Source organism: Cydia pomonella, chromosome 2 (genome assembly GCF_033807575.1).
Source record: "Cydia pomonella isolate Wapato2018A chromosome 2, ilCydPomo1, whole genome shotgun sequence".
In the NCBI taxonomy this organism is placed as follows: Eukaryota; Metazoa; Arthropoda; class Insecta; order Lepidoptera; family Tortricidae; genus Cydia; species Cydia pomonella.
Genome location: NC_084704.1, coordinates 3,105,371 through 3,126,828, shown reverse-complemented (window position 1 = coordinate 3,126,828; position 21,458 = coordinate 3,105,371). Strand labels below are relative to the sequence as shown.

Sequence of the window (21,458 nt, the reverse complement as noted above, 5' to 3'; positions counted from 1 at the left end):
GTGCAATTGGTTTATTTTAAATCAATTTTTTGCGGTATTCTTTTGTCACTTTTGTGGTTAGTCTGGTTAATGTTAACTAATTATAATTATAAGTATCTGTAAGTTAGACCGTAAGGAAGTAAAAAATGCCTGCTTCCCGCCAGCCACCGACTGACTAAGTCCTCCAAAACCATGCAGGTACTGGGCCTCAAAGTGTATAACAAATTACCTAAGGACATCGCTATAACAGAATCGATCAACTCATTTGCATGCGAACTTAAGAAATGGCTCCTTTCATGGCTTTTACAGCCTAAATATCTTTTATATTTACGATATAATTGACATTTCAAATAATATTGTAAATAATTATTTGACATAATATTTAAACTAGATAGAAACCGATAGATGTATCGAGAATGCCTGGAAGAGCTTTTTCTCCATGAAAGCGCTAATGAAGAGTGACCTTCCTTTGTGTCTGAAGCGCAAACTCCATGTGCATCCTGCCTATCCTAACCTATTACGGTGCTCAAACTTGGTCATTAACTAACTGAGGCTCTAAAGTCGTAACTCAAGGTTTGCCCGCGAGCGATGAAGCGTAGTATATTAGGTGTGCGTAGAACTGATCGAATCAGAAACACGGAACTACGGTTCAGAACTAGAGTTGTAGATGTAGGCATCAAGACCGCCAAGCTCAAGTGGGACTGGGCTGGACATGCCTGCCGCATGCACCCGGAAAGGTGAGCCAAAATGATTACTGAGTGGGACCCACGGAACACCATAGACGGTGCAGGACGTGGTGCTGGCAGACCGAGGAGATGGCGCGACGACTTGGACGCAATCTATCCAAAAGGGTCCGCTTGACAACTAATCTCAAGATTTGGCGTAGGTACTAGTTTTTACGAAAGCGAATGCTTGACCTTCCAACCCAGAGGGTAAACTAGGCCTTGTTGGGATTAGTCCGGTTTCCTCACGATGTTTTCCTTCAGCGAAAAGCGACTGGTAAATATCAAATGATATTAAATTTCGCACATAAGTTTCGAAAACTCATTGGCACGAGCCGGGGTTTGAATTGAACCCGCGATCTCCGGATTGCAAGTCGCACGCTCTTACGGCTAGGCCACCAGCGCTTCCATGATGACAGGGTTGAGTGGAGAAAACGAGGGGAGGCGTTTGCCCAGCAGTGGGACATTAAAATAGGCTAACGAAAAAAAAACTGTAATCATAATGTAATTGTAACTTAATCCATCTAGTTTAACTTTAATGTACACGTGTAATACGTAATGATATTAATAAATGAGTATGAGTAAGATCGTTTCCAACCCGACCTTTCGGGTATAAAACTGCCAAAAGATTTCGCCATAAACATCATAAGCAATACTTATTACTACTCAATTAATCTCACTTTATTTATGTCGAGTGAAACTTTATAAGTAGGTAAGTACAATATGTTGTTCGAGAGCAGAATAACTCATTCTTCCTCTAAACAAGTAAAATAACTATAAACATATTCGAAGTAAACGTTCTGAAAAATAATAAACACATGATGCGATATGAAACATTGCAAAAACTTCACTCAGCCGTACAGAAATGCAGGCATCCATTAATTTTCAGTTAGCGATATCGGCGAAATTTAATTCGACGAATTCATTAATACTGCGCTCCGATTGGTCAGGCCAAAACGCGAAACAGGACGGGGAAAAATCAGCAAGTGCGAATTGAAGTTCGCGATAATGGAATTATGGTACATGGATTCGAGGGGAAGGATTAGATTAGATTATTAATGGATTAGATTTTCGGATTCGACTCTAACAAGAGCTGTAGAAATTTAGATCTTTTGAGAGCAATAAACATTGACCATACCTATATATCTAAGGACGGCCCTTACGGACACAAAAAGAATGGGGCCAGTCCGGCCAGTCCAGCGCAGCGGTGTCACGCACACGAATTCGAGCCAATCGTGCAGTCTAACGCCGCAACGTGATTGGTTGATGAGTTCGCATCACGCGCGCGATTGGTCGCAACTAGTTCCGTTAGACTGCACGATTGGCTCGAAATCAAGAGTGACACCACTGAACTAGCGCTATTCTTAGTGCCCGTAAGGCCCATCCTTAGATATATATGTCAATGGCAATAAAATAGTTATTTTGTTTTACAAGTGTGCAAAATTATTGTTTAACCCCTCGTGGAAGTTAATAATTATTGGTAACCGAGGAAGTGAAAGAGTCCAAAATTGAACCATGATCTTCTAAATCATCTAGATAAAATTAAACCTAACAAATTAAATCCAAACAACGCTGTTAAATAATTATTTTATTATTCAAAAACATCATTCAAGTCAACGTTACCAACATGAGGAATTAACTCAAAATTTGCGTCAACTTACTTTACCACTCTAGTGAATAAAACGCAACTTTCTCAACAGCGTTTGAAGGATAAAGATAATCTTTTCAAGCTTGTGTGGTGAAAAACAAATAGTTACAGTATGGATTACTAGTAACGATGGTAAAGTAATTAAGTAAAAATACTGAAATACACTATATTATTGAGAAGTAGGTACTTGAAATGATAAAGATTTCTTGTGAATCCAGGAATACTAATGTTTTACTGCCAGCGTTATTTTCTATAAACTTTTCCACTTTTTTTAATTTTACAAAACCCATCCTGTTGTTATCCCAACCTTTCTCCTTACTCCGATAACCTAAAAAACTACCGCTCCATTTTATCGCGACGCGTTCACGCGGCCAAAATCAAAATGGCCGCTCCGTAAAAACGGCGTTCAAAAACCGAATGGGCTAGTGCGAAGTTCCCCTATATAAGTTTCCTCGTTACTCCTTCCATATTGGCGGGATTGCCGGCGAAGTTCGCCCGTATTTTAAACCTACAAATATTCGAATTTTGATTTGGGAATGTTTTAATTAGGTTGGATATTAATTTAGCGTTATCTGATTTGTGAATCTGATTGATGGTCGTAATTTAAGTGATTTACTGTATTTCAGTTTAGTAGTTAACTTAAACTCTAGTGAGCATGTGTAAACGAAATGCAGTTTAGTGTATACTAGCTTCTACCCGCGACTTTCTCTGCGTGGAATAAGGATAATGATCTATAAAACTATCCTGGGTACCTAAGTCATCTAAATCGGTTGTTGTCCAAAAAGCACTTTCCACTTCTAAATATTGTCCATTCTCCATGTTATTTTTGTACGTTATTCACACAATAAAAAAATGGTTTATAGGTTTTTCTTTTTTTCTTCAAAATTTGCAAAACAAAAAAAGCGATCGATATAAATATCAAAGTGATTTGTTAAGATTTAGTTAGTGGAAAACGTTTGCTTCAGAAATGGAATTTCATATATAAATACTAAGAAGGGATTTTACTTATTACTCTATTATTTTTTTTGTATTTATTAAATACAGTTTTAAAATATTTCAGCAAAAAGTCATAAATTAATTTCAAAACGAGTAAAAACAATGTTACCTACCTACTTGACATAAAAACCGACTAAGGCTAGTTTTTTACATAAATGCATCTCTCTTTTAAGAGACGATTAAAAAGCCTCTTGTCACTTAGGCTATGAAGAACAAAATAGGTAATTCGTTATTCGAAATCGGTTTAGTAATTAGTATTAAGGTTACGGGGATACATTAACTACCACTAAAACTTAATCTATGTATTTGTGTCTTAATCACAAAATAAATGTAGGTATTTGTGTACCTAGCTTTAAGTTCTCATGTAAGTTAATTGTCATTTTTTTTTTATATAAGTATCTTCTACCAGTGAACATGCAGTAATCTTACGGTTAAATTAATTAGTACCAGTACATTACATTAACTAAACTAATGCTATTCGTACAACTAGGATGATGGTAAATAGTTGATAACAATTATTAACTAGTTTAACTACTTATATACAAATATTTTATATAAATATTTTAAATATTTTATTTTCTTTAAATATTATTCTTAGTGAGAATAAAGAATGTTAAACCTAAATACTTAATCGAAACAATTATTTTGTTAACGTTCAAAATCGCGATTACCCACTCTTTCGTACAAAGCTTGAAGGTTAACAAGGTTCGCAACTTCGCAATATCATGTTAAGTGCAATCCTAACAACCTAGACTTGAAGCATTGAAGTTACCTTCTTATAAACTCAAGGGGGTAAAGTTTGACTTATAAGTACAGTTGCAAGTTGACCCTGTGCCGTAAACCCTTTTAGCCCCAGACATAAAACGTAGTTGACGTATATCTGTCTGTCAGTAGATTGATTGTAAAGGTGACGTATCGTTAAACAATATAGTCTAAAAATGCGGCACTTGCTTGCTTGCTTGCCTCCCGAAACCCGGGTTCATCCCGATACTCGATCGCGTAATTATTATCAGTACTTTTTTTTATTTTATTTATTTGAATCAAAAGAAGATTACAAAAAGCCTTAAACTACTAATCTGCCAAACTGCAGTACAGTTTGTTGGCAGAAAAAAAAAACTAAATCTACCCTCCATCAACTAGTATTGTAAATATTAATAACTATAACCGCTTTTGCATACGTATGTATATTGAAACCTTGGTATGTTAAAACTTAAACTTCAGAGTGGTTATCACATACTGTTATTGATCACAGGTCATTGTATTATGTAATTCAAGCTAACATTAACATTGTAAATTAAAATAACTGCTAAGTTTAAGCTAGTTATTGGTTTAGTTTAGTCGCTGTAGAACCCTTGTCAATATGACCTGACCCTTAGTATGGTCATGGTCCTATTCTAATACGTTATTGGCCCCTCTACATATAGTAATTGACCAATCTTAACAATAAGAGTTCTATTGCCTTGTTTCTTTCTGCCTAACTATGGAGTGGCCAATTACTATGGAGTGGCCAACTACTATGGAGTGGCCGATTACTATGGAGTGGCCAACTACTATGGAGTGGCCAACTACTATGGAGTGGCCAACTACTATGGAGTGGCCAACTACTATGGAGTGGCCAATTACTATGGAGTGGCCGACTACTATGGAGTGGCCGACTACTATGGAGTGGCAAATTACTATGGAGTGGCCAATTACTATGGAGGGGCAAATTACTATGGAGTGGCCAATTACTATGGAGTGGCCAACTAACTATGGAGTGGCAAATTACTATGGAGTGGCCAATTACTATGGAGGGGCAAATAACTATAGCAGTCACCTTATCTGTCACTAAATGTAAAACAACATTCACTTCGGTCACTAAAACCCAAAATTTATGAAACCTACCCAATTTATTTATTATAACAAAAGCAACTAAAAAGGATTTCAAACTCACGCTCCATAAAACAGCGTTAAGCGACGTGTGTACACCTGGCAACGTTTTTCGTGCACACGGCAACGTTTTATCGTTAACGTTGACAAAAACTGCAAAGTAACGCAACGCGGACTATTTCCACGGAAATTCATTTAAAATTGTCACAGGCACGTTTACACAATATATGTTGTAACAGTATTTTAACTGGTCATAAACGTTCAAATTGGCTGATATTTTTTAAACCTACAATGGTACAAGCATATGACTATTATGCATGCGTAACTCCAGAGTCAAAAGATGTCATATACGCGTTAACGTATGAGCTACGTAATCCATTGTAGGGACGTATAGCGAACAGCTATGCGGCCCGATTCGAAGAATGATTACGACACGGTTAAGATCTAGGAAAGATCTTTAAAAGATCGATAACTAAACGATATGTCAAAATTGACGTTTATTTGAATTCCGCTGTGATCCCAATAAGATCTATCTACGATATTTCTAACGTCTAAGTGACATTGGTTGCCCTAATCGAAGAGCTTCTGTCAATTATACGATATACAAACGATATCTAAATGAGAACTTATCTAAACCAGAACTTATCGTTATCGTATCTCATTCTTTGAATCGGGCCGACGGTTATAAAATTGAATAATTCAAAAACGATTTAGTTACCCTCTGAGTTGGAAAGTCTAATGGTAGTCGTCTTAGAAAATAATTGTGCTTTTGATTAACTTGTAGTTAACTTTGCGCACTCAAATTAGATCACACGGGTCAATTAAGTAAATCTTGGAACTGACTTGTCAAACGAATTCTACAGATTCAGGAAAGCGTCATACACGAGGCAGAGGTGTAGTAGTGTGTTTCTGTGTTTAGTAAATCGCTCTAAGTTGTTAATTCTGGTGGTTCTCTACGATACAGCAACTTTATCCGTCTTGAGCAAAGTCCACAAAATAAACCCCCTTATTGATAAACGTGTACTTAAGTTACGATGCCGCTAATAATCGTTTGTCCCTTTCCGACGTATTGGTATGATGGAAAGGGACAAACGATTATTAGCGGCATCGTACCTTTAGTACACGTTTATGAATAAGGGGGAAAGAGAAGAGTAGTTAGCGCTACTAAGCGGTGTAGACGGGTTATTAGTGTGTAAATCCAATACAGGCGAATATTTAAACAGTAGTTAATATAGGACCTAAGAAGTATATTGAAATATATTTTTTCTTCGAAGTACAATGAAAATATTAAATTAACCATACAAAATCATTCGGCCCGCAATGTAAAGGAACAGACAAGTTACGAGATACGAGCTTTTTAAAGTAACTGTCAACGCTTGTTGGCAGTTACTATAAACAGCTCGTATCTCGTAAATGTCATGTCATGGTATGTCTCGTAATGATTGCAGTACATTGCTGCTCGGCAATTTTTTTTAAATGAATTACGGGTCATAATTGAGAGTAATTAAAAAAAAATCTTAATTACAGATTATAGTCCATTGAATAAAAAGTTCTAGAGTGCGTGAGTTAGTAACGTAAGATGTTTCTTCGGAAACATGTCAAGAGTCCCTAGGTAATAAACATACTAAAACCCCGGGACACTAGGAGGAGCCCCGGAGTGGGGGGAGGGGGGGAAAGGGTCCATTTTTTCATTTTTCGCTTAAATCTCAAAAACGGTACATGTTAAAGAAAAACTTTCAAGGAAAAGTTGAAAGGCCATAAAATTATCTACAAGTTGTACCTAAATCATTTTTTTCTATTCCCAGCCGTTTCTGAGTTACACGCAGTAAAAAATGATTTTGGCTCAAACAATTTCCCCATACTACATACCCATGTTTATCACATCAATCGATCAAAAAATATTTCTTTCTTCCAAAAAACTCAAATGTGCAACTTGTGACCGGTACTGATAGATTGCTCTTAATTAGGTATATAATTGGTAAAATAAACACATTCCTCCATGGAAGCCTTTAGGAGGAATCGATTGTCAAAATATTATATTAGGGTAGTTTGAGTTACTGAACTTGATCTTTTTATTTTTTTCTTCCAAAAAACTCAAAAGTGCAACTTGTGACCGGTACAGATAGATTGCTCATAATTAGATCTATCATTGATAAAAATACCAGATTCCACCACGGAGGCGTTTACGGGGAATTGAATTTTATTAGGGTAGTTACGATACTTGAACTTTTTATTTTTTTTCTTCCAAAAAGCTTAAAAGTGCAACTTGTGACCGGTACTGATAGATTGCTCTTAATTAGGTCAATCATTGGTAAAAAAAACACATTCCTCCATGGAAGCCTTTAGGAGGAATCGATTGTCAAAATATTATATTAGGGTAGTTACGCAACTTGACTTTTTTATTTTTTTTTCTTCCAAAAAGCTCAAAAGTGCAATTTGTGACCGGTACCGATAGATTGCTCATAATTAGGTCTATCATTGATAAAAAAACCAGATTCCACCATGGAGGCGTTTAGGAGGAATTGAATTTTATTAGGGTAGTTACGATAACCCTAAGGTGGTAAAATAAAGTTTTCGAATTTTTCACCTTTCATGGGATGTAACTCGAAAACGGCTGGGAATAGAAAAAAATGATTTAGGTACAACTTGTAGATAATTTTATGGCCTTTTAACTTTTCCTTGAAAGTTTTTCTCTAACATGTACCGTTTTTGAGATTTAAGCGAAAAATTAAAAAATGGACCCTTTCCCCCCCTCCCCCCACTCCGGGGCTCCTCCTAGTGTCCCGGGGTTTTAGTATGTTTATTACCTAGGGACTCTTGACATGTTTCCGAAGAAACATCTTACGTTACTAACTCACGCACTCTAGACCCCCCTTGGAGGGACTCATTCAATGGACTATTATATGGATAAATTACGAGAAAAAAATACGAGAGAGGACGAGAGTTATCGACGCATTAGAACACTGTCTGAAAATGAAATGGCAATGGGCGGGCCATATAGCGAGAATGAGCGACCAAAAATGGACCAAACGTGTAACACTTTGGAAAGGGCCACATGGAAAAAGAAAATCTGGCAGACCAACCACAAGATGGATCGATGACGTCACCAACATCATACCGCACAAATGGCAAGATGTAGCGCAGGACCGCTCAGAATGGCGGCGGCTGGGGGAGGCCTTTACTCGCGAAGAGGTCCACTAATCATAGTGCTAGTTAGTAGTTAAATTAAGTTAATAAAAAAAAAAATAAGTATGTAAGCTAGAGATATATATTTATTAATCATTGTTATTAGAGTGGAATTAAAGGCTTTTTTATTTTATTTTTATTTTTATGGATAAAATTATACATCGGTTTAATTTATTGCCCGTATTGGATCTACACACTGTATTCGTATAGGTTTCCCGTTTAACTGGTGTGATTGGTAAGAAGTTGTTATGGTCAGCTACGGACTGACTGAAGACTTGACTGATGAAGCTGATTTGTATATTATGTAACTAAAAATAAAATATAAATTATTATTATTATTATATATAAAACCATGAAACTTCTTTACCTAGCGCCTGAGATAATTATAACTAAAATAAGTTTTTGGCAAAAATTTCATTTTTGGTACAAGCTTTTATCGCTGACTGTACTTTTCTTTCCACAGGCAACTAATACTCATCGAGCAAATTCTAAAAACCCCAAACACAATTAGGTTGCGTTGTTTTATCACAGAGTTCCTATGTCCACCTCTTGTCTCCATCATCAGATCAGCTCGATGGCACCATAATATTGCATTGTCACCCGACTTACATATGTATGCAAATTTTCAGCTCAATCGGAAACCGGGAACTGGATCAAATTTAACTTGCGAGATTTGATTACAAAACAGACAACGGTCAGGTGAAAGTAAATAAAAGCTTGTAATATTTAGTCCAACTTTGCGTAATTCTTATTCTTTATAGTGGGACTGCACTTCTAAACTGACAGTTGATAGAAAACATTCTAATTAGCATAACACTCTCAATACATCACCACTAGGGAGTGGTCCCGGTACCGGTTTTGGATACAATTACAGTCCCCCGTTCTCGCCATACAAACTCAGTACCGAACATTCTCTAATCACCACTTAGTCAATAATTGAACATGGTAAACTAATTAGCTTCGACTAAATTAGTGGGATACCATGGTTAATGAGCTACTAATGAATGGTTATCAATTATCATGTTAGTCAAATTTAATAGTTAATGCACTTTAACAGTAATTGTAGATCAGAGAGACGCCAATAATTTTAAGATCAGTCAATATTATAATATTTATATTAATAGCGTCGGCTTTTTAAAGATTTGTCGGCGCGCCTAATAGAGGCCTCGGGCGACCAGAGGGCTGGCCACTATTTCGCACAGCGTATAAGTATTGCCATACAGCGGGGAAATACGGCCAGCCTTCTAGGCACGTTGCCCATTGACGGCGATTTGGGCCAAATTTTTTATCTTTAGTTTAAGTTGTTAGTAAGTTTTATTATAAATAAATAAATAAAAGGCTTTTATTTCAGGCAGTCAGTACCCATAGTGCATACAAAGTTATTATTACTAAATTAAAACTAAACTAAACTAAATTGACACTGTAAAGGGGTGCCACTCATGTTAAAATTAAATTAAATTAGAATTAAGTATAAAATTAAAATTGCACATGGTATGTGCAGTCATTTTTTGTTCTGACCCATGTGAACAGAAATCCAGCGCCTAAACACCGGACTCCTTATATCGTCAGAAACAGCCACAAGTATTTTGTTGTCGGAACGACGCAGTCTCCTCCAGAACGAGGCAACGCGGGATCTCGTTACCGCGAAAAAGTCGGGGACCCCCGCGTCCGAGAACATGCCCGACGCGCTGCAGCACCGCGGCAGCTGCATAAGAGCCCGGAACACGTCATTGTACTGAACTCTTATTCTGCTCATTGCCTTCTGCGTGAACGTTATCCACAACTGGGAGGTGTACATGCCTAAACAGTACGCCTTGAAGAGTGTGGTTTTTACATCCTTGCTGCACTTAGAAAACCGTCGAGCGAGCATGTTGCCTCTGACGGCGAGAGCCCTCCGCTCGCGCTCAATATCATCGTCGTCCTGCAGCCGTTCCGTCAACAAATGTCCTAAATACTTGAACCGCTTAACAACATTGATTTTCGACCCATTTAAATACACCGCAGGTACGCTATCCGGCCCAGAACCCGACGCGAATACCATCATCTCGGTCTTGGAAACATTATATTTCAGTCCATGTGCATTACCATAATGCTCACAGACCGAAAGAAGCCGCCTCAATCCCTTGATTGAGGGGCTGAGCAGCACCATATCGTCCGCATAACTAAGGTTATTGACGCAAACATTTCCTACATGACAGCCAACATTGGTGCTCCTCAGCTCCTCAATCAGGCCATTCACGTACAGGTTAAACAGGTCCGGAGAGGTAACCCCCCCTTGACGAACCCCACATTCTAGCCTGTACTTGCTAGAGGTTGCGTCGCCCCATCTCACAATGTTTGTTTGGCTTCCGTACCAGAATCTCAGCAGATTAACAACTCCATTAGGCACCCGAGATGCACGTAACTTCGCCCACAGGATATCATAGTTGACGAGGTCAAATGCGCGACTGAGATCTAAAAAGCATGCATAGATTGATGTTTTGCGCGAAGTGTAGTGGCTGACGGTACTTTTGAGGCTGAAAATAGCGGCATCTGTTGAAAGACCGGGGCGGAAACCAAACTGCGCATCATCAATTTTAATGTTCCTAAGCAGCTCAGGATGAAGGAGGCGCTCTAGTATTTTACCTACTATAGTACCTAATGAGATAGGCCGGTAATTAGAAGCAGAGCTAAGATCGCCCGTTTTATTCTTGACAATTGGTACTACAGTAGTGCGCATCAATGCCTCAGGTAAATAACTATATTTAATGCATAGATTAAATAGACGGCACAAATGCGTGAAAATCTTATCAGTGGCCCAGAGTATGTGCTCGATACTGAGCCCGTCGTGTCCGGGTGATTTACCACGTTTCATACTCAGTATGACTTTTGAGACTTCCTCTCGTGTAAATTCTATGACGTGATCATCGTGACTAGCTTCACTATCGAGCACACGCTCTGCTGTCAGAGGGCTCACCTTAAATCTCCGCGCAAACAGCTCGGCGATACCGAACGGTTCCTGGCAACCCTCCACGGATACAGGTAAACTTTGCTTGTAATTTAGTTTCTTAGTTGCGTTCCAGAACTTAATGAAATTTTTACTTTTTCTATATAAGGCTAAGATATTCAATTTAATACTCTCTTCATTTCTTTGACACCATTTTAGTTTGTTTTTAAATAATGTACGACTCTTGCGCATGTTATCATATTCAGTACCGCTAGAGGGCCTTCCGGCAACCGTCCAGCACCGAAAGTACATCCTAGCTTTCTCATGGCTGTCTCTGACGTGATAGTTCCAACCGGGCACCTTCCTATGGCGTCTCTGTTCACATGTACCAGAACTCACAATAGCTGCATTTTGGAGTACATCGATAATATGCCTGTAGTAATCATCAATGGTATTGTAATACATTTGTAAATGCACACAGCGTAAAACATTATCACAGTCGCACGTAAAAAAGTTCGAAAATAAATCTAAATTATTATAGCAAAATTCACCATAAGTATTTATTTGACTAGTTGTCCTCTCGCCCCATTTTACATACTTTAATAAATCAGATATACGGGAGGTGGTCAGTCCCACAGCAACGCCAGAAATGTTACATACAATACTCAATGGATAGTGATCAGACGTCGTGACGTCATGAGTGACGTACGCGTCTACCACTGAGTCCCAAGCAGCTCTGGTCGTCACGCAGTGGTCTAACCATCTCCTGCTGCCGGTGGCCGCACATTGGAAAGTATACATATCACAATCGTTACTTAATTTATTGTAATCCGCACATTCCCACAACATATCATCACAAAATTCGGCCAATTGTTTGCCGAACCTCGCACCTGGGTGCGCGTTCAGATCACCTAAGATGTAGGCAATTTGAACTTCCGAATCGTCGATAATAGCACTAATCTCCGCTAAGCATTCCGTAAACTCTTCGACATTCTTATTATTATCAACGGGCATATAAATATTAATCACTAAAAATGAGCTCGACTCGAGAAAAACACGAACTGCCTGTATTCTTTTGTTCGCACAAGTAACGGGAACAACATTAGGAAACAACTTCTTGTTCCACATGATGGCCAGCCCGCCGTATGGTCTTCCACGGAGTATACCTTCGGACGAGTCCACCGAGGACTTTGCCACGCAGCCGAATGACGTGTTAATTGAATGTACAAAGTTCAAGTCATGTTCCATCAGCCAGGTCTCTTGCAGAAGGATTAGATGTGAACTAGCAGTGAGGTCTAGCACGGTCTTAAAGGATGTCTTGATGTTCTTACAGTTAAAAGTTGTTATTACTATCTTAGAGGGTGTACTATCCATATTAGAGATTTAGTGGTTTGGTTTCTCTCGCCGTGCGTTCACGGAACAGTCTGAATTTAACACCTTCGGGCCAAAAATCATTACTCAGAAACGTATTTAATTTACGCCTGGGCACTGATAATTTAAACGAACAAAAGTCCGTGTCGTGTTTTTGTGTCAATAGATCTATTTTGAAGCATTCCTCGCCCTTATCTTTTACGTAATCCATTATATTATCCACAGTGGTCGATTTTTTCAGACGAGATACGTAAACAAAAGATGTTAGATCTGCTAATTGCAATTTACTCGAGCCTTGCGCAGTGCCCGTCAAGTTACTATTATTTTTCTTACGCTTCTTACGTTCCACAGTTATAAAACTATCATTCATTCTATCCCTCTGAGAAATACCGTTTTCATGCGCTTCCGACGGGCTTGTTGTAGTTGTCGTATTAATAATATCTTTATATAGCGGCACGTGCATCTGTACAGCGTCGGGTAGATGGTTAGTTGAAGGCGAGTTATTATTTTGCGATAAGTAATGCGACGCGCTTTGTTTACGTATCGTACTGGGCGCAGGCTGCGGTAGTTGGCCGGTCAGCTGTTTATTAGTGCCGCGTTTTTGTGTTACAGAGGCAAACGATTGTGATACATTCTGTTGCGCACTCTTTCGTTGTTTACACTCACATGCACAACTATCTTTTTCCTTCAATGCCTTCACTATGGATTTCACTTCTTCAACTTCCGATTTCAATCCCTCTATTTCGCTAGATGAGCAGGAATCACCACTTTTCGTGTTTTTTTCAGCTTTAATAACAGCCACATCGCTTCTTAAAATTGCTATCTCCTTAAGAAAAGAGGTCGAGTCAATATAATTAAATGAGACGGGTGGAATTTTATTTAAGTCTCTCGCCACAAAAATAGGGAGACTGTCAGGCTCAAACTCCTTAATCATTTTCACCATATCGTGGATACTTTTTTGCTCTGACCCTTCCTTTCGTCTCATAAATTTCTTATGCGGTGCCAACAATTTTAGAGCGACACAGCGAGCTTCTACGATTTCTTCCGATGTATACGCAGTCATACATATCTCAGAAATTGCTGTTTCTGGCAACACGTCAACTTTGTTGCTCAGAAAAGCAAGTAGTTCATTAATAACGACCTTGCATCCCGCACACTGAGCGTCACAGTTCATATTGTTACGATGCGTGATATTCGCTTGCGCAGCGACAGGGGATCGAGCCGTATACACAGTGCCGGATTAAGAAATTTTGATGCCCTAAGCATTTCTAGATCTTGGTGCCCCCTCTCCCTAGGCTCATCCAGATTACATTGACAACATTGATTTTTTTTGGTAAACTAAGTGACGTTCATGGTCGCATTACTGCTGCAATTTGTATTTTCAATCCATTACTTATTTTATCAAGGAAGTTGACAGTGCTGCAGCAGTAACGTTGCAACAGTAATGCTGGTGCAGTCACCATCCTAATGTCACCTTTATCAAAGCATGCGTGAACTAAATTACTGAAATTATATATCTATGATTGTGTACTTGCCTTTCCGGCTAACTATGTGATTAAAACCTGCTTTGGTTCACTTCACAAATAAACCCTAGAAGTAACATGACCAAAAGTAACCCGAAAGTTACATAAGGACTGAGGCCCAGAGGCAATTGTAAATTCGTATGTGCGACAGGGAGACAACACGTCGAACGTGGTTCACGGTTGACACTCAGTTGTTTCTACCGTGGCGGGCAATCGTCCGAGGCCGAAGGCCGAACTGCAGGATAGCAGTGCTTGGAATTGAACCAATGGTGGAAATAGTCAAAAAACGAATCCAACGGCCATACTCATAAGGTTGAAGATCCGGAGTGGCCACTTGGCGCTTCCGAGCAAGACCTAAAGGCGGAGTTGCAAGAGAGCTGGGTTTTGTGACTGAATACCCAGTGTAAGCGAGGACTAAGGTCGAGCTCCACACAGGGTTGAAAAGAGAGCTTTTCTGAGAAACGCATTCATGTGAGGCCTGCTGCTCGGCATTTGGCCTCGCTCAAAAGGGCACTTGATTAGAGTTAGTTTCAGCCGATGAAATAGGCGTTTCGAACCGAAGATTTCCTTTGGCAGGATTGGCCCCTAGGAGTTAGGACCCAAGGGTTGATTTAGTTAAAAAGTGGAGCCATTAAGTTTTGTAGTGTAATGCCGAACTCATTTACGAGTATGGTATCACATTGACACCATTCCGAAGTGGAAACAGGTAAAATTTTCATTTTTTTTAATATTCCTCTTCACGTCTCAACCGCTGAACCAATTTAGTTGAAATTTGGTATAGAGATAATTAGTTTAGACCCAAAAATATAATCAAGAGTTTACAGTTTAGTCCCAAGAAAGGACAGGATAGTTTTAATCTAAAAAAATCATCGATAAGGATGTGTAAAGAAGGGTGGTAGTTTATGTGGGGAATCAATAACCGCTGCATCTATTTGTATGAAATGTGGTATGATCGACATTTTAGATTTTGTCGAAAATGAGAACAAACGTAACTTAGAACCTAAACTTAAACAGTTATTGACCTCCGACTGACCGACTTCGCTGAAGCTAAAATAAACCTGAATCAAAAATCTGGGTGGCATCATTTTTTAATTACATCTTAGGAAACCAAAGATTAATTCTGCTAAAGGAAACCTTTGGGTTAAATAAAACCGTATGCTTTTGGTTTACGACCTTCGTGGGGAACGAAGCCCCGAACCTGCACTTTAGCCTTTGATTCCGTCATCAGTTTTTTTATAATAAAACTTTGACAATTAGTTCGCACGAGCTTGGCCGTGTGCAATACGTCGCAAACCAATCTGGTGTGCAAGAGCTCGGGCAGCATGAGTGACAAATTCCGATCCTTGAAAATCTGTTAAGACTTCGGTGCTGCGAAGCCGAAGGCCGAGTTACAAGAGAGCGAAATTCGGACACGACATAATTATAAATTAAGACAAAAGTGTAGATCTACTATTAAATTCGACACTCCGAGAAGGCTGAAGAAAAAGCTCCTCGTAGGGTTGAAGACAAGTAGATTTCTAAAACTGAGCTCTACGTTGGGTATAAGGCCCTTTGGCCCAAAGGCTGACAGATTTGCAGAATGCTGGAAATCAAAAATCAACCACGAACCAATAGGTAAAGTATGATGAAAAAATCAGCATATTGCAAGCCTGATGGAATGGGCCCTCGGAGGGGCAAAGGCCTGCGTTGGAGACGCACTTACGTGCCCTATACATGACGCACAAAGTTTCATGTACAAACTACCCGTTATTTTCCCACGATTTTGGTGCCCCCCTAGACGTGGTGCCCTAAGCAAGTGCTTATTTTGCTTAATGGTTAATCCGGCACTGCGTATACATCGCGCGCGCGGCTCGCACGACAGCCGGCGAGGAACTGGATTTTTATTATGTATGTTTATTTCTTTGTTTTTGGATATTATAAGTATCCGAAATTATAATTATTTTCTGATATCGATTTAGATTTCGTAAATAGAATGCAAAGACTACTAGGAGATCTGCGCAAATATCACAATCAAATGGACTCATGCTTCTTTTTAAATAAATGTCGAGATATGTTGTTGGTTAATTCAGTCGTTTACTATTTTTATTACTTACACGTAGATAGCGTAGGTTTATAGTCCAAACCAAAAATAATGAAAATTGTATTAATATTGATATTACAGCTAAATTAATACAATTTTCATTACTTTAAACTACTAACTAACTCAACTCTTTCTCCTTTTCGAAAATAAAATTAGTATTTAATTTCGTCTTCCCTGTCTACTAGAGTTTTCTGAGGACAAAGTACTGGATATTTAAACTGCGCGTACACTCGACATTTTACCGCGAGACTGACTCGTTGCGACCCGAGTGTCACTCGTGTACAGTCAGCGACATAATAGACATGCACGGTGGAAACTATATGTGAAAGCAGTGAAAGGAAAGTTTTTGCACGGAGGAATTGTTAGATACGAAGGTAGGTTCGCTTAAAATGGCAAAAAATAGAGAGTTAATTTCAGAAAGGAAAATTTAAAAATAAAAAGGGTTTCATTCTGAAAACAAACGAAAGTAGGTACCTAATTTAAAACTTCTTCGGTTGACTACTAATCACTTGGTTACTTATTGGCCGGGTGCACGATGGCAGCGCCGTCTAGCGTTGGCAACTGGGTACTTGGGTAGGCGCTCAAGTATAATGAGCGCAACAAAATAAAGATTATCTCCTTCAAAAACATTTTTTATAATGCAGTTTACCGCGCAAAACCTTTTCGTTTCTAAGGTTAAACACATTTGGTTTTTAGCTTCACTGAAAATAGTAAGAATTATTTGTGTATTTAATACTATTATGTCAATATTATTCATTGTTCTTTCGTTATAAATTATAGAAAAAAAAGTATGTTTTTTGTGTTTTGATAGCATACCTTGTGATGTTCTTTTAGGGAATACGTATGATGTTTTCAAATAGAAAAACGTTGTCCTTTTTATGGATTTTAAACAGCAACTTACACCTACAGTACGATTATGTTACCTCGTTCGTCATCGTTCTCGGCCATACGCTTGACTTGACAGACGACAGACAGAATGAATATGAGGAGATAATTGATAATGTCATAGAAGAAACGTTGAAAATAACACTTGCACAGTCTGTGCTATCAAAATCGCTGCCAACTTAGCTGTCAAATCTATGAGAGATTAAAAAAAATATTGAATGTTATTATTATTAAATTTAAAATCGAAGCCATGTTTCCCAAGAACAGATGTGGCTATCTTTCATAGTTTCTGACTTCTCCATACTGCCCGTTTTGGATTGATCACCCTGTATAGGCTGTACGTATATAGGCTGAATTATTAATACTTACATACGTTCCATAACATTGTTGGTCACAGGCCTCATTTCATGCTAGAGAGGGATTGGGCTATAGCCCCCCCCCCCCCCCCATAGCCGGCCCATAGCGGGACTTAATGTACACCTCTGTATTTCTTCGCAGATTAGCACTGGCACATTATACAGTGATCCATTTTGCTCTTATGTGCACATGTCAGATTTAAACGAAATAAAAATAACATCAAATTGTTGTCACTTGTTACCGTACGCGCGTTGAATAATTACCGGGTCAGAAAATGCGGCCGAAAAATATTTTATACCTCCCAATTTAAATTTGAATGCAACTCGAGCGTAATAAAAATATTTATCAACGATTTTCATATCGTTACGTACCTACACGTGACCAAAAAGAATTAAGAAGACTAAGAGTGCTCACTCCATACAGCGGTTTTGTTACCAAAAATACTATTAGTTTCGTAGTATACATCTAGCGTAGCATACAACCAAACAAATTCCAGTCTTTAGTCCCCACTATTCGCCTACTTAGCCCAATCGAGTTGTATCCCGTATTCCATGCAAGTATAAGAGCGGTAACCTCGTGCACATCTTGTCATTTATTTCTATGAAACGCTCGGGAACGTCTGGCGCATAAGCGTTAAGGGTAGTGCACAGTCACGGAAATATTTCGTGTCATCTTTACCTATATTTGAAGTTTCGAATTTAAACTATTAATGTTATTGTTGCATAGCGGCTTTTTAAAGTCAATATGACTTTAAATCACTAATCGGACTCGTCCTGAGGGTCTCGAAGTTGGAATCTCGACATAGTGTGAAATTTTATTCGTTTATGGTGAGCATTCCGACTGAATGTCTAGCGACCTTCCATAAGGAGGAGTTTTGGTCGAAGGGTGTCCACATATCAGGGGGCCTACCGCGAAAATTGAAATTCGCAAATTGCGAGGATCTTTCTCTTTTACTCTCAGTAAGACGTAATTAGACAGAGAAAAATGCCCGCAATTGACGAATTTCGATTTTCGCGGTAATAGCGCAGGTTTCGGCGGTTTCGCGTCCGGCTCCCTGACACTGCGCGGGGTTGCGTAATGCATCGCAACCATAATGTGATTATTATTATTATTAATAATAATAATGTGATTTGGAGTGTTTAGTTTTAAAATACCTATATTGTTATAATATGTATGTTAGTTTTAAGGTATTTATCTACGGGCAATTTTCATTCATTTTCATTTAATCATCTTTATTTTACGGTCAGTGCAAGATCACCTCATAATTTGTCTCAATAGGCACAATGCGCCGTACACCGAGCTGGTGTCCGCTCGGCTGTGCATCATACCTCGTCGAAATCAATAATAACAGTTAAGTATTACAAGAATAGCAGCCGTAATTAAAAAAAAATGGTTGTTAATATAGAAAAATATTGTGTATACACTATATTGTAAAGTTGGGCTAATATGGCGAACGAATGATATTAGCTTTATTACTTATCACCAAATAAGTATAATATAACTTTTCTAGGACCATTGAAGCATGAAGTTTCTTTTGAAAATCAGCAAAGTTTCTTATCTTGCTGAGAACCTGCACTAAGGCTATGAGTGTGCACCAGCCTTTATAATAACGTGCGCGAAGTAAATCTCAGCATATGATGTCACGTTTAACTGCCGCTGTTTCATAAATTTCGTAATAACCTTGTTCTTTCATCGTAGTCAGATTGTTAGAACTTGTTCACTGTCAAATTTACTGCTAATATATAATTTGATGAAACAGCAGTAAGCACATCCAATATATATATACTGTAAGTGTATCAAAAGTAACAATAAATAAATATATAAGTAAATATATTGGGGACAATCTTACACAGATCGACCAAACTTGTACTATGGGTATTAGGCGACTATATACATACATACGTATATAGATGAATACAATAGAAAACAGCTATGACTCGGAAACAAATATCTCTGTTTATCACACAAATAAATGCCATTACCGGCATTTGAAGCCAGGAATGGCTTCATAGGCAGACCATCGTTTACAGACATCGCGAATCGAAATGATCATATGACATTTGTAATCCTGATAAATTTTAATTTTTCTATTGGCGTTTGTCGATATGTCGATACGGCTATCGTAGACAATATGTCAAATTTGTCGACTTTCGTGAGTGTACGCAACACACACATATAGATAATAAAATAAGTGCATTGGCAATATCTGGCTGTACACGACCTTCAGAGAGTTCAGACGTCTAATCAAGTAATCATAGAATGTGGTTAATTAAAGTTGTATGCAAAAGGTCATCTACACCTCAAATCTTCAATTTTGAAGGGCTTACCATCAGCTCAATGTAAATGGCGAGAATCTGCATTCGATTCTGTTGCCAGGGTTAGATGTAATTAGTAATTATGAATGATTAGAGTTAAAACAACTCAAATATCAACAAGTAGTGTAACACGAAACACAAGGAACCCGAAAGATTTTAACCACACACTTCTGAGGCCGAAAGAAGGATTTTTGTATTTAAGTTTAAGTAGCTTTCAGCCGAAAATTTTTTTTAATGTATATAATACATAAAAAGTTAATGTTATGGCAAAACTGGCACTGAAAATGATTTTGCAAAGGTTACTTGTCAGTTTTTGACATCTATCAATAAGGATATTAAGACTAATATCAATATCCTATTATATGCTAAGCAAAATTTATAATACAGTGCTGAAATCTATTACTAGTTTAGTTGGACATACATTTTATACTAATCTTAAGACATGGTTAATCGAAGAATGTTACTATTCATTAAATGATTTCTTTAATAAAAATAATAATTAATAATAATTTTTTTAAGCAGCAAATAACCCTTGTTCGAGCTGCTGACGTGAAAATGTTATTATTTAGTTTCTAAATTTTAAATTTTATAATTATATTGTATATTTGTATAGACCTGAATATTTCTACGCCGATGCATGCCGGCAGAATATGCTGACCTAACACCCTCTACTAACCAACATTGTACCATATTCTCAGAAATAAATGATTGATTGATTGATTGAATAATATCATGGTATCATCGCCATCAAAAAGGCATTTTGCACTAATTTACAATAAGACGATGTTTTTTTTTTAATTGGTAGTAACTCTGAAACTAGATGCAATCTAGATAAGTTTATATGACATTTTAGTCTCTAAATGTGATCAAGAATACACTGTAAATATATTTCGGGTTTTCTCGTGTTACACCACGGTGTATACACGTTTTACCGTATAGGACTTACCTGCTGGAACAATTTGGAAGACACACGGCCTCTTCTGTCGGCCGACAGCGTTTGTCGCGCGACATAGCAGCGCGCCGTAGTCGCGTTCGCTCGCTGCGCGATAACGCAGCTCGCTCGCTGTGCCGCCTGTAGACACTGTTTGTGATAAATGATAAATTTTACGTTACAGATCTTTTCCAACTTTTGTGCTCAAACAGTGTTATTTATTGGCAAAGACACTGCAGACATCTAATGAATAAATACCATCAACTGGATGGAAAAGGAGCGCATCTAGGTAACTAAAGATCTTTGAAGCTGGAGAAAGGCCAGGTCAAGAGCACCCTACATCGGCGAGCGTTTATGAGGAATGTTATAAAAGTGAAGGAAGCGAAAGAGGTATGTCAGGATCGTGGCCGTGGTACGATGCACATATATATATGTATGCATCATGCATAGAAGCATGTGGAAGATGAACAATCTGAACGAATAGAAAACTCACCATATCTGGCAGGCGACACCTGAAAGCTCTCCCCGCTATTATTAAACTGCTAGGAGAACATTACATCAGCTGGTTCTGCACTCACTGTGCGCTCGCGCAGCGGCTGGTCTAATCGAGCACCGATTAGAAGTGGGGATCTATGCTCCACTGGCAAGCGACTTGCCAAACTATATCTAG

At 38.4% G+C, this 21,458-nt stretch overlaps 1 protein-coding gene across 1 annotated transcript in view; it reads right to left on the bottom strand.

Moving 5' to 3' along the window:
• LOC133531254 (hemicentin-2-like) overlaps positions 1 to 21,458 on the bottom strand; it is a 247,491-nt gene that overhangs the window by 7,804 nt on the left and 218,229 nt on the right. Inside the window, exon 12 of the mRNA XM_061869391.1 lies at positions 20,804 to 20,938. Coding sequence (XP_061725375.1) covers positions 20,804 to 20,938 — 135 coding nt within the window. The remainder of the gene's footprint in view (positions 1 to 20,803; positions 20,939 to 21,458) is intronic.